Source organism: Oryza glaberrima, chromosome 8 (assembly GCF_000147395.1).
Source record: "Oryza glaberrima chromosome 8, OglaRS2, whole genome shotgun sequence".
In the NCBI taxonomy this organism is placed as follows: Eukaryota; Viridiplantae; Streptophyta; class Magnoliopsida; order Poales; family Poaceae; genus Oryza; species Oryza glaberrima.
In genome coordinates this window covers 8,870,432-8,885,400 of record NC_068333.1, presented here as the reverse complement: position 1 = coordinate 8,885,400, position 14,969 = coordinate 8,870,432, and the positions used below count along the sequence as shown (strand labels likewise).

The window sequence follows — 14,969 nt, the reverse complement described above, 5'->3', positions numbered from 1 at the left end:
GAAGAGCGTCAACAGGACGGGATGCTGAGACACCCCGCCGATGGTTCGCAGTGGTGAAACATCGACAGAAAATTTAAAGACTTTGGAAAGGACACACGAAACATACGGTTTGGTTTAAGTACGGATGGCATGAATCCTTTTGGAGAGATGAGCAGCGGCCATAGCACTTGGCCCGTTACGATGTGTATCTACAACCTCCCCCCGTGGCTATGCATGAAGAGGAAGTACATAATGATGCTGATAATAATTCAAGGCCCCAAGCAACCTGGTAACGACATCGATGTGTTCCTAAGACCATTTGTCGAAGATCTTAAACTGTTGTGGAAGAAGGAAGGTGTCCCCGTGTGGGATGAGGACAAACAGGAGGAGTTTAACCTACGAGCGCTGTTGTTCGTAACCATCAACGATTGGCCTGCACTTAGCAACCTATCCGGGCAGTCCAACAAAGGGTACAAGGCTTGCACTCACTGTATAGATGAAACAGAAAGTACATATCTTAAGCACTGTAGGAAGGTTGTGTACATGGGTCATCGTCAATTCCTTGTAGCAAACAACCCGGTACAGAAGAAAGGCAAGAACTTTGAACATAAGGCGGACCACCGTACGAAGCCTAAACATCGCAGCGGGAAAACAGTGATTGCTATGGTTAAAGATCTTAAAGTAGTGTTTGGAAAGGGGCCTGGCAGCCAGCCTATAGAGAGCGAAGATGGTCACACGGCGATGTGGAAAAAGAACTCTACATTTTGGGAGTTACCCTATTAGGAATTCTTGGACGTCCGCCACGCAATCGACATGATGCACCTCACTAAGAATCTTTGCGTAAACCTTCTTGGCTTCCTAGGTGTATATGGAAAGTCGAAAGATACACTGGAAGCACGTAATGATCTGAAGCATATGGAACAACGCGGTGACCTTCACCCGGAACCAAAGGAGAAAGGAAGCCATTACTTGAGTCTAGCCAGCTACACTATTAGCAAGGCAGAGAAGGAAAGTATGTTTGAATGCTTGGAGAGCATCAAGGTACCGTCTGGATACTCCACAAATATAAAGCGAATAATAAGCACGAAGGAGAAGATGTTCACAAATCTAAAGTCTCATGACTGTCATGTGTTGATGACATAGCTGCTATCAGTTGTAATAAGGGATATCCTCCCAGACAATGTCCGGGCAACAATAACAAAGCTATGTGCTTTCATGAACGCAATTTCGTAGAAGGTCATCGATCCTGATAGATTAGAAGCCTTGCAGAATGATGTGGTGCAATGTCTCGTCAACTTTGAGTTGATATTTCCACCTTCATTTTTCAATATAATGACACATCTGCTTTGTCACCTTGTCAAAGAGATCGGTATTCTCGGTCCTGTGTACCTACACAACATGTTTCCTTTCGAGAGGTACATGGGCGTTCTGAAGAAGTATGTTCGTAACCATGCTCGTCCAGAGGCAAGCATCGCCAAGGGGTATGGAACAGAGGAGGTCATTGAATTCTGCGTAGAATTTATCGAAGACCTTCGCCCAATCAGGGTACCTGAATCACGCCATAAAGAGAGACTACGGGGAAAGGGAACTCTCGGAAGGAAAGCAATAATGACGGTAGACAACAATTTATTCTGTAAAGCCCATTTCACGGTTCTGCAACAATCTTCATTGGTGGCTCCCTACATCGAGGAGCACTTGGCTCTAGTTCGCGCCAGAAACATCGGTAAGTCCGATGCATGGATTACAAGGCATCATATTGATACTTTCTCCACGTGGCTGCGACAACATCTCATGGGTAACGAGACGATTAACCAACAACTGGCCTTCCTGGCGAGGGGACCATCTGGCTCGATCGCGACATTCCAGGGATATGAAATCAATGGGTACACATTCTACACGAGGGCCCAAGACATGAAGAGCACGAACCAGAACAGTGTTGTTCGTATCGATGCCATGGGACACGATGGTACAACTGGCACGTATTACGGTGCCATCGAGGACATATCAGAACTTGACTATGGACCTCTCAAGGTCCCTCTATTCCGGTGCCAATGGGCTAGGTTGACTAGTGGAGGCGTAATGATTGATGACAGTGGGATGACAACGGTTGACCTTAACAAGGTTGGATACTCGGACGAACCTTTTGTCCTTGCCAATGATGTAACCCTAGGTTTTTACGTCAAGGACATGTCTAGCAAAGGAAAAAAGGGCAAAGGGCCTGACGAGCCGAAGCGCCACGTGGTTCTCCCAGGAAAAATAAAAATCATCGGAGTGGAGGACAAGGCTGACGAGGATTACGATCAGTTTGATGGGCAACCCCCTTTCACGGTGACGATTGACCCTAGCATCCTCCTATCAAATGAAGACACCCCTTACTCACGTAGCGATCACAAGGAAGGAAGAATAGTGAGGAGAACGTACGTGCGGTCAACCGTCACCGCCGATGTATTGCCGTAATTGTTCTGTACACGATGTAAACTATGTTGGATGTACTGAATATCCATACAAATCAATTGTTGTATGGCATATGTTAATTATGTATGATTATTAGAATTTTTATCAAATTGAAATCATCCATATGCTAGTTATATATGATTATTAGATTTTTTATTAATTATGTATGATTATTAGAATTTTAATCAAATTGAAATCATACATATGCTAGTTATATATGATTATTAGAATTTTTAAAGGTTTTAAATCATGCACGTGGTATTTACATATGTTAATTAGAATTTTCAACAATTTAATATCATGATATGCTAGTTATATATGATTATTAGATTTTTTATTAAAATCATGCATGTGGTATTTACATATGTTAATTAGAATTTTCAACAATTTAATATCATGATATGCTAATTATATATGATTATTAGATTTTGTATTAATTTTAAATCATGCATGTGCTATTTATATATGTTAATTAGAATTTTTAACAATTTAATATCATGCATATGCTAATTATATATGATTATTAGAATTTTTAACAATTTTAAATCTTTCGTGTGCTTATTATATATTATCCACGTATTCTACTACATACAACAATAATTTTTCGAAGGTTTTATCATTAATTGTTCGACTTTAAATAATTGTAATGCATTATTTACTATTTTAGAAACACATATGCAATGAAATTCAAGACACAACTGCTATTATCATTAGTCCCGGTTCCTAACCCTAACCGGGTTTAAAAAGAATTTGGAAATAGCGGGAAAAGATCTTTAATCCCGGTTGGTGAGAACAACCGGGAGTAAAAACATCTTTACTCCCGGTTCGTACGAACAACTGGGACTAAAGATCTTTTCTTTAGTCCCGGTTGTTGTTACGAACTGGGAGTAAAGATGTTTTTACTCCCGGTTGTTCTCACCAACCGGGACTAAAGATCCGAGGGTATATATATTCCCGGTGCGCCCTCGTCTTCTCCACCAACAGTTAGACGTTTTTCGATCTCGGCTTCTCCTTCGCCGCCACCGTGCCTAGGGCAACCCAGCACCGACACCGCCGTCGTCTCTCGCCGTCGCTTGGCGGTCCTCGCCGCCTCCGCCGCAGACGCCGCCGCCGCATCTCTTGGGTGAGAGCCGCCGCTGCCTCTCTCTCTCTCGATCTCGATCTCGATATCTCTCTCTCTCCACGGCCGACGACCGACTTCGACGCGACCGCCGCTGCCGCCGACGCCGTCGCCACTGCCACTCCGCCGCCCCCGCCTCGAGCTCGCCACGCCGCCGCGCCACGCCACCGGGCCGCTACGCCACGCCGCCACGACGCCACGCCGTCGCCACTGCCACTCCACCGCCACCGCCTTGAGCTCGCCACGCCGCCGCGACGCCACGCCGCCGGGCCCCCACGCCGCCGCCGCGGCACGACGCCGCTGCGCCCCCACGCCGCCGGGCCCCGACGCCGCCGCCGCGCCCGCACGCCGCTGGGCCGGCCCACGGCGCCCCGACGCCGCCGCCGCGCCGCCACGCCATTGCCGCGCGCGCCCAACATTGCCGAACGTGAACGAACGTGATTGAAACGTGACCGAACGTGAACGAACGTGAACGATACGTGGACGACCTTTGAACGAACGCTGAACGAACGTGAACGAAACGTGCACGAACACGAACGAACGTAACGAAACGTTAACGAACGCGAACGAACGTGCACGAAACGTTAACGAACGCGAACGAACGTGAACGAAACGTTAACGAACGCGAACGAGCGTGAACAAAACGCTTACGAACGTGAATGAAACGCTTACGAATGCGAACGAGCGTGAACGAAACGATTACGAAACGCGAACGAACGTGCATGAAACGCTTACGAACGTGAATGCACTTGTACTAAAAGTGTGAGAACGAACGCGTTTATACTAATACATTTTACTGGTAATACATATATGATTATATATGTAACTTGGCCCGTTTAGACTAATACATTTTCCTGGTAATGTTGCAAAGAAGACGTCGTCGTCCCTCAAGCCGAATTGGTAGCTAGCCATCGAAGGAATTCGCGCAAGCAAGTGATGTAAAGAAGTGATTGTTAGATATTTAATATAAGATTGTTAGACTTAGCATATATGATTATTACAATTTTAATATAGGATTGTTATCGATTTAATATAAGTTTGTTAGACTTAGCATATATGATTGTTAGCGATTTAATATAAGATTGTTAGACTTAGCATATATATATGATTATTACAATTTTAATATAAGATTAGTAGCGATTTAATATGAGATTAGTAGAGATTTAATATAAGATTAGTAGCGATTTAATATAAGATTGTTATACTTAGCATACATATATGATTATTACAATTTTAATATGAGATTAGTAGCGATTTAATATAAGATTGTTAGACTAAGCATATATGATTATTACAATTTTAATATGAGATTAGTAGCGATTTAATATAAGATTGTTAGACTTAGCATATATGATTATTACAATTTTAATATAAGATTATTAGAGATTTAATATAAGATTGTTAGAGATTTAATATAAGATTGTTAGACTTAGCATATATATATGATTATTACAATTTTAATATGAGATTAGTAGCCATTTAATATAAGATTATTAGAGATTTAATATAAGATTAGCAGAGTTTTAATATTACGGTTAGCAAATACATCCTATATACCTAACAAATATTTTTTGTATGCACAGATGGCTGATCACGATGAGGAACAGATACTATACGATACAATCGTAGAGGGAAGCAGCCAGTACTGGAACGAAGAAGAGGGGAACGACGATCCAAACCAGTACTTGAACGAGGAGGGGAACATGGAGAGGGATGCGGAGGGGAACGAGGAGGGGAACGATGAGGAGGAGGTTAGTGGAAGTCATCCCTCCGCTGGACAGAAGAGGGCACGCGGACAACGAGGTGCCGCGAAGAAGATAGAGGGTCGGCACATCATAATTGAGGTGGACGAAGACGGCCGACCTAGTGCCCCGGCAGAAGCAGCCAAGAATTTTGTACGCCACAGCGGTTGGGTTGTGAGGGACAACGTGCCTGTCAGCACGGTGTACTGGCGCAGAACAAGGGCACACGGGGATAATGACAGCTTTGTCCCGGACTCAGAGAAAGAGATGCTATGGACCACAATGCTCGAGACGTTCACGCTACCCGCGGGTACGGAGAACATAGTGAAACAGTGGACTCTGAAGAAAATGGCAGAACAGTTCCAGAGCTTCAAGGGAGATCTCTACAAGAAATACATCCTGAAGGGACTAACACCGAACTTCGACGTATTCCCAAAGCTAAGGGATCATTGGGACGAGTTCGTTGCTTACAAGACATGGCAACAAGGGCAAGTGATGATGGCCAGAAACAAAGACAATGCCGCCAAGAAGAAGTACCATCACCACTTGGGGTCAGGCGGATATAGCGTCGCAATGCCGAAGTGGGAGGAGATGGAGGCAAGTTTGATTGAGAGGGATATCGAACCGGCCACCGCTAAATGGCCGGATCGATCGAAGTTTTGGTACTATGCTCACGGTGGAACGCTTAACCCAGTTGATGGCTCCCTTGCCTTTAGCGATCAGATACGCGAGGCTGCCAGTCGACTAACGGACGCAGTGGTAGCCTCTTCTCAGGGCACATTCCGACCCGACAGAGAGAAGGATGAGCTGTCACTCGCCCTACAGACTCCCGAGCATCCAGGACGAACACGAGGGAAAGGCGTGATTCCCTGGAAGATTGGATTTAAGGAGGACATCCACACGTACAGGAGTTGGATGAGGAGCAAGAGAGATACCGAGGCGAAGATTGCAGATCTTGAGTATAGGCTATCGAGCTACGAGCTCAGCATGCAAGAGGAGGTGGCAAGGAAGGTGGATGAACGTATGGCCGCACATCGATCCCAGGATCCCCATCCTGCAATGGTCAGCCCATCAGGCAATCGTAGCAGCTGCGCCTCAACGGGGCAGGTTGGATCACAGAGCATGGACGCCATGCAAACCCAGGACGAAACCACCTGCCCCGTTGATGAGATCACACAGCGGACACCATGTGAGCTGTATATTCCCTTCAAGGACTTATCAATCAAGGTATACTCGTAGTTTGATGATTTTTGACTTGTACATTCCGCAGGTTGCTGCTTAGGTTGATTACTAATAGATAACCTCTCATCACGTAAAGATGGCGTCAGGAATGGCCATCCCAACGGACCCTTCCGGGACTTACCACTGCAGGCCGATTCCAGCAGGATACTCAAGGGTCGAAGTTGAGCTGGTGGAAGCCGCGTTTGAGGACCTCGAGTTGGACTACCCAGGAGGAGACGGTGAGACGCATCTACGAGACACAAGCCACGCCATCATACTATGACGCAAGAGGTACATCATCCTTCCTGGGCGACAAGCGGCGTCTCATGCACCATCTCCTCCGGCTCCGCCATCTCCTCCTGCACCATCTCCTCCGGTTCCTCCGCCACGTCCTCCTGCACCATCTCCTCCGGCTCCTCCGCCACCTCCTGCTGCACCATCTCCTCCGGCTCCTCCGCCTCCTCCGCCTCCACCGTGTCCGCCTGCACCTCCCAAGACAAGGTCTCGCCAAGCTCCACCGCCTGCCCGCACAAGGGCAATGAAGAAGGCGAATGTTGACGCCACCAAAAACAAGGAGCTACCGTACGATTGCAGTCAAGAGGAGCTTGATGCTTATGTGGCAGGAGAGGTGAAGAGGCAACTCAAGCCTCGGAGTCCTGAAAAGAAGATACCTATTGACCCGAGCGTAAAGAACTTCTTCAAGGGAATGTCCACAACAAACAAGGAGGCGTTACAGATATCGGACTATGACCGAACACTTCAGAGAGCCTATCACAAGAAGTCCAAACCAGTCCCTCAGCTTGGAGAACAACCAAACCAAGAGGTCGAGCCGTTGGTGACCGGCGAAGATTTTGGCATAACGGAATTCATTTCAGACACCGGTCTAACTGTGGATCAGTTGGTTGGAGGCGCACCAATCCCGAAGGCGGAAGTGGCATACAAGTTTGAACTTGGTAAACCGCTTGTCAAACCTGAACAACTGCAGTCCCTACCGACACAGATGTACAAATTCCATGAACAGTACATGGAAATGAGCGCCAAGGGTAGAGAGATGTTCGGAGCGAGGATCAGAAACCCCGACTTCTTGCAAGGAGAAGATGTTCTCTGGATCCATCAAGGATCTCTTCGATCTGTACCAGTTGGACGCCCTCGACGTCTCTCTTCTGAGCGCATGGATTTTGTGAGTATCTTTGAGTTCGATTAGTTTCGTTCAATAATTAGCTCCTGGCATATATGTAAGCAATAATACTTTCCTTTCATCGTTGTAGAATGGAGATTCAAAGGGCCCGACGGCGGAGGGTCTACGATACTGGGTTTATCAACCCTCGGAAAATCAACACCGAAATAATCGACAAGTACGAGAAAGACACAGAGGACAATCTCGTCCATCTCCTAACGCAGCAGCATTTCAAGACGTACATACTACTGCCGTACAACACAGAGTGAGTTTTTATTATCATTCGAACAAATTTTGTTCCCATACATATAGCATGTACATTTTCGATCATATATATCTCATCTCACGCATATTCCAGATTCCACTGGGTCCTGTTATTCTTTGACTTGGACGCATGCAGAGTTACTATATACGACTCAATGAATAAAGAGGAGAAGATTTTTGACAAGGTCTTCAAACTGATAGACAGGTAATATAATGCCATCTATTCCAAAGTCGCGGGGAATCTATTGCTATTATGTTGATCTCAGGTAATAATTAATTAATCATAGCTTGCAATTGCATATGTAGGGCTTGGGATCCGTTCCGTCAATTGGTCCGCGGAATTTGGAAAGAAAAACTTGGACGTAGGTTTCATTTTCCAGTGAGTACATGCATGATCCAAAATTATATTGAATTGAATCTCTAATTACAGTTAATATAAAGAGTATATTAAATCTATCATCGTTTCTCATGTAGTGTGCAAAGCAGGACCAGGGAACTAACTTATGCGGCTACTATGTATGCGAGTATGCCCACTGCCTATCAAACCAAATATGCACAACACGAGAACTCGATGTACGTATACATAAACCATTCAAAATTTCATTGCGTATCGATTTGTTAAGTTGTTTATTAATTTCATATATTGATACGTCATTATTTTTTGAACGATAGTGTATTCACATGAGGGATAATCTCCCACACAAGGATTTTATCACGACTGTTCAAGAACAACTGATGGGATTCATCAACGAAGAAGTCCTTAATCCCGACGGTGAATTCTACTACGACGGATCGACAATTCATAACGTCGGTCCTTCCTCTTCTGACATAATGCCGGCGTCGAAGTCGTAGCTATAGCTACCGAGCAAATGAATTGTACTATATATGCATGTATATATATTTTTATATATGTACACATTTACTTTTGTGTTAATATATATTTTGGTAACATATATATATGCACATAAAATGTTAAGTGCTTTAAATTGTACATATGTGTGTGTAATATATGATTTATACATATGCATATATATATATATATTATATATATATATATATATATATATATATTATGCATATTATATGTATTGTAACATATGTGTATATATATATATATATATAATCAACCATGCAGCAAACAGGGCCATGTAAATAAAAAAAAATGGTGCACCGATCTTTAATCCCAGTTGGTAACACAAACCGGGACTAAAGATGGTTTGGCCGGCCACGTGGCTGATCAATCTTTAGTCCCGGTTGGTAACACGAACCGGGACTAAAGATCGATCTTTAGTATTCGTAGTCCCGGTTGGACAACCGGGACTAAAGGGGGGTTACCAACCGGGACTACAAACGGTTTCTCCACCAGTGTAACAACCACCGGCACATATAAGATTGCCAACATCATATATAGATAAAATGTTGTTTAAAACCGGCGGCACATATAAGATTGCCAACATCATATATAGATACAATGTTGTTTAAAATCAGCTCATATATATGGATTCATATGTGTTGGTTTTAAACTCTGGACTAGGCATATATATGAATGATAAATGCCTCATATGCCAGTTTTAAGTAATTAAAATATATGGACGGAGAAGTCTAAATATCCCACTACACTTTAGATGGAAGTCATTTGGAACCTTAAATTTAAAACCAGACATACATCCAATCTCCCAAACTTTACAATACATTTTTTATTCCCCCCTAAGATGGTTTTGGATAATGGTTTTGCGTATTTGGGATGTTAAACACATGGCTTTAAACAACTAATATAATATATTTACGTACCACCAATTGTAGCTCAATTTATCCTGTACAGTGATGTCATACCATTAATTGTTACGTCGATACTTTTCTTGTATGTAAGAGCGAACAAGGAGTAAAAACAAAGATTTAAGTGAAAATTTAACATATATTTTCAATGTGTATGTCACATTATCAAAGCTCCACCAACGTATATGCAAATTAAATAAAAGCCAATTTGTAAAACCACCTTAGGGGAGCATATATATATGAATGGTATGCACAGTTTAGGGGGTTGAATGTCCGGTTTCAAACTATAGTGCGTTAGATGGACTTCTGTCATAGTCTAGGGGGTTATTTGGACTTTTTCGATATATATGATAGTGTCACCATACTGTTGATGTTTCGTTTTTATAGCACTAGAGTGGCGTGTAACGGTAAATTGATTGAGGTTGACAAAACATTCTGAAGATGAAGCCATAAGAGGAATGGAAATTTAATTCTAGAACTCTAGATGAAGTGGCAAATCGAAATAATTGAAGACAAGTTAATTGGAAATCCCTAAAATTAAGCTCCTACTGCATAATCTACATTAACCCTGCGTTGTCACGGAATATTTGGATGATACCTTTGTATTATACTTTGACCAACAACTCAGATTTAAGATCGTATAAAATATTTGTTAATACAAATTTTGTGATATTACGTGGCACTATAAAAACATGCATTTTTGGTTCAATTAATTACTAATAAAAAATTTAAATGTTGATTTTTTGGGAAAATAAGGAGATGCTTTATAATTTTAAACAGGGGGAGTAAGCATGTAGCAGTTCATATAGGGTATATACCAGTTCTCACAGGGTATTTACCTAATTTAGGCTGTCCATATAATCTTTTCATGTCAACATTTTAAAACAAAATATCTTGTGACTTACTGACGTCACACCATTTCTTCATGCCCTTACGTCATGCCATGTTCACATTCTGCCAAGTTGGCATTAAATTAATTTCTACTGCCAGAGTGCAATACATATCACAACTTAAGTGCATACATATCACATCTTATCACATCTTGAACTAACGTCAAGGCATCCCTCCAGTTCAAAAACTCCAGACATACACACCCATATCTGTCCAAGTTAGGAAACCGTTCCCCTGTTGCTCTGTGTTTTAGTGGCAGTAAGGATAGAGAGATAGAGACAAAGATTTGCACTACACTAGTGAGAAAGGGAACCAAATGGAGTTGATGGACAGAGAAATATCGTTGGCTAAGATGGAGTACTGACTGATCGATCGATCGATCATCACAAGAAGAGAAGAAGATTAATGCATGCGAATTAAGGGGCTATGATATGGAGCATATCTCATCTCTCTCTCTCTCTCTGCTACATTAAACGCCTGCCTCCTGTGATCACGCCATATCTTGTTTCATTTGGCAACTTTGCTTCCATTCCTCTCAGATCATCTCCGCGTTTAACCCCTCCAATCCCCTTGTATAAGTAGGGATCCGATTCATCCCAAGAACGCGTATTCTCTCGATCTCACTCGATCTCGTGCCAGCAAAAATTTTAAAGCCAAATTAGTGTTGTCTTGTGCTGTGTTTTGCTAGCTCCATGGCTTCCAGCTCGCAGACCACCGTGTCCATGGAGGTGGCGATGAAGGTTGAGGGGAGTGGTGGTGGTGGTGGTGGTGGGGAGGAAGGCGAGGTGGTGGCCAAGAAGGAGGAGGAGGTGGCGGCGGCGGCGGCGGCGATGGAGCTCGATCTTCTTGGCGCGCTGCGAGCGGAGGAGGTCATGCCGGCGGAGAAAGGGAAGGCCGCCGTCGTGATGGTGGGCGAGGCGGTGGCGCCGTCCGTGGAGGAGAGGGCTTCTGCTGTGGCGGCGGCGGCGGCGAATGGTGGCGGCGGCGGCGGCGGCGGCGAGGCGAGGCGCCGGCTGTTCAAGTGCAACTACTGCCAGCGCAAGTTCTACACGTCGCAGGCGCTGGGGGGGCACCAGAACGCGCACAAGCGGGAGCGCTCCCTCGCCAAGCGCGGCGCCGCCGTGGCGGCCGCGGCGGCGGCCGCCGGGCGCGGCCTGTACGGGTTCGGGGACCCGTTCGTGCCGCACCACCTCCGCTTCCGCTCACTCTGGCCCTACCCCGCCGCCGCCGGCGCCGCCAGGACAACGCCGTTCCTCGGCCGCGGCTCCGCCTCCGCGGCGGCGGCGGCAGCGGCGCCGTTCTACGGCGCGGTGCACCACGGGTGGAGCGCCCAGCCGCCGTCCTCCCTGCAGGGGATCGCCGCCCGTCACGCCGCCGCCGAACGCCCTGTGTACCCGGCCGACGCCTTCGGCTACGGCGCCGGCTCGTCGTCGTCCAGGGCCACAGGCGCCCCTGCCTCCGCCGGGCTCCGGTGGGCCGAAGGCGGCGGCAGCGGCACCATCCATAGCGCCGCCGCCGCCGCCGCCGGCGAGCAACACACAGCGGCGGAAGTGAAGGCGCAGGAGGAGATGTCAAGCAGCAAGATAGACCTGACTCTCAAGCTCTAGGTCTCACTAGGGTTTCCAGTTCTTGAGATTATTGCAGCCTTAATCTGATCTCGTGTTGTTAGAGAAAAGCTAAATTCTTAATTTCGTCGTCTAATTGTTGTTTAGTTTATTCATTCATGTATGCATATGGTCAGATGATGATTAGAGCTAAGCCCCTTGCAAATTGGTTGGTCGTAGATGTGATGTAGTGCAAGGCTTGATTGGGGTATGTTCGATTCTTTCTATATGCATTCATGTATGCTGCCTTCATTTCCCCATTGGAAAATTAGGGGTTCTATATCTTTGTTGTTCCATTGTTCCTTCGTATGGAACTGATCAAAATCTATCTTTTTTGCATGAAGTATCAGAATGCAATTCCTTCGTTATTTTTTTTTTTTGTGAAATATTGAGTTTGACTTTGGATGTCAGTGACAGTGGGGAAGAAAGAGTTAGTACTTGGTACTTTGTTAGACAAAATGAAGGAATGTTTTTGAAAGTAGACTAATTAAAATATGGAACAAAAGCATGGTCATCATATCTGTCAGTGTTTGGTTTTTAGTAATACTTATCTTAATCGTGTTTTATACTTCTTAGTTAGAATTTCTTGAATATTTTGGAATGTAGGTCAGTTACAAATCAATCATTTAAAATACTTCCATTTGAGTTTCGACACGTATGAATGCATATCCTCACATTTCTCATCATCTGTCAGACTGTCGCATGCATATCTTGATGATCACTATTATCTCACACCAAATATAAACCCCTGAAATGTCGCCATGCTTAATTACCTACGCAGTAATACGCATCTTAATTATGTGTAAATTCAACTTTCCATGTATATATGTATCCTGATCTTCACCATGCCGTTGGGCTGAAAGCTAGCTGTTGCCAAACTGGACAAATTAACATTTAAGCTGTCGATATCTCAGTTGTTAATCATGGGAATTAAGCTTGAGATCCAAAGCGGTAAATGGGATTGATTAATCGATATCATCATCATCTACTACCTTGTGCTTTTATCTTCAGGGGTACTGTACATAGTGCCTTTCTAAAGAGAATGGGAAAAGCTTCCTTGTATATATGCTTGTAAAGAATATGAGATGACGGTGTAAAAGCTTCCTTGTATCTGCTAGCTCTAATCTCATAAAGTTGCCTTTTGGGTTAAGTTATTTTTTAAGCATGGAGTTGTATATATATATGCTTGAGGTTTCTTGCGTGCCTAAACGATAGGTCGACAAAAAATGGGATTGACGGCTGAGAATTTATCTATCTGGTAAAACTGTAGAAGGAACAGCAAAACTACAAAAAGGAACACAGCTAGACCGGGAAGGAATACAACAGTGAAAAAAGATGGCCTGGTTAGTTCTCAGTACGAAGATTGCACTACTAGAAAAAGTATTTTCACAGGCAGACAAAAGTGATTTTTGCAGGCGGAGGGTTGGACCGCTTGTAGCACAACGACGGTGAAAATCAACGATTTTCGCAGTCGGGGCAACAGCCCTCCTGCGAAAATCCATGAAACAAACAAAAAAAAATCACGGCGGCGGCTCGCCGACGCCGCCACGCGCCTCACCGCCGCCGCCCGGATCTGGGAGGGGAGGGGAGGGGAGCCGCCGCCCCGCGCCGAAGTCGTCGTTGCTGCCGCCCCGCGCCGTCGTCGTCGTCGCCGCCGCCGGCCTCCCCCTCCCTCCTCCGGCTGGATCTAAGAGGGGGGAGGGGAGCCGCCGTCGCCGCCCCGTACGTCGTCGTCGCCGCCGCCGCCGCCGCCGCCGCCCCGCGCCGTATTCGCCGCCGCCGGCCTCCCCCCTCCCTCCTCCGGCCAGATCTGGGAGGGAGGGGGGAGGGGAGCCGCCGCCGTGGCCCCGTGCGTCGTCGTCGCCGCCGCCGGCCTCCCCCCTCCCTCCTCCGGCCAGATCTGGGAGGGAGGGGGGAGGAGAGCCCCGCCGCCGCCGCCGCCCTCGCCGACCTCCCCCCTCCGTCCTCTGTACGCCGCGCTGCCAGCTGGACGCCGCGCCGCCCCGCCGCCTTCCGCGCCACCCCGCGCCGTGGCCACCGTCGCTCCTCCTCCGGTGGCCGGGGAGAGGAGGAGGGGTGAGGGGAGGGGAGAGGAGGCGGTGTGAGGGGAGAGGAGGAGGCGTGAGGTGTGGGGAGAGAGGCCGGTCGTGGTTGGAGACTGGAGACATAGAAAAAATCAACCCTTCCCCAAGTCTATTTATATTAAAGTCTATTTTCGTAAGCGGACCACTTAAGCGGCGCCTGCGAAAATCATTTTCGCAGGCGGAAAGTGGTGCCTGCGAAAATCATTTTCGCAGGCGCCGCTTAAGTGGTCCGCCTGTGAAAATAGATTTTTGTAGGCGGACCGACCATTTCACCCCGATTTATATTTTTGTAGGCGGTCATTTGGCTTTAAGAGTCATGTCCGCCTGCGAAAATGAGACCCCTACATTGGGAAAAATGCTTTTTCTAGTAGTAATTGAAAGCAATATTTTTATTCAGCATTTCTAAACTTCATTCCGAAGCCGAAATCTTATACAGATTTTGGACCAACGGATCCACTTCGCGATTCGTACTCCAGTGAGCTTCTCCTCCAACTCTGATGACATTAATGAACTCTGATGACGGTGGCGATGATCACTCCAACCAATTAGGGGGGAAGAGAGGGGTTCCCTAGACTTAGAGGGATGGCTGCGGGTGGTAGTCGAACCAGTACTGGGCAATGGACACATGTGGGTTGGGAGGCGGCAATGGCTCCTCTG

At 46.0% G+C, this 14,969-nt stretch overlaps 1 protein-coding gene across 1 annotated transcript; it reads left to right on the top strand.

Moving 5' to 3' along the window:
- The first annotated feature begins 10,988 nt into the window (after positions 1–10,988).
- Positions 10,989–12,470, top strand: LOC127783217 (zinc finger protein 4-like). The gene has a single exon (XM_052310450.1). The coding sequence runs from the start codon at positions 11,317–11,319 to the stop codon at positions 12,229–12,231; it is 915 nt and encodes a 304-aa protein (XP_052166410.1). The 5' UTR covers positions 10,989–11,316; the 3' UTR covers positions 12,232–12,470.
- Positions 12,471–14,969: the final 2,499 nt, after the last annotated feature.

Coding starts and splice junctions, on each gene's coding strand:
- LOC127783217 (XM_052310450.1), top strand. CDS start 11,317: ATGGCTTCCAGCTCGCAGACCACCGTGTCCATGGAGGTGGCGATGAAG.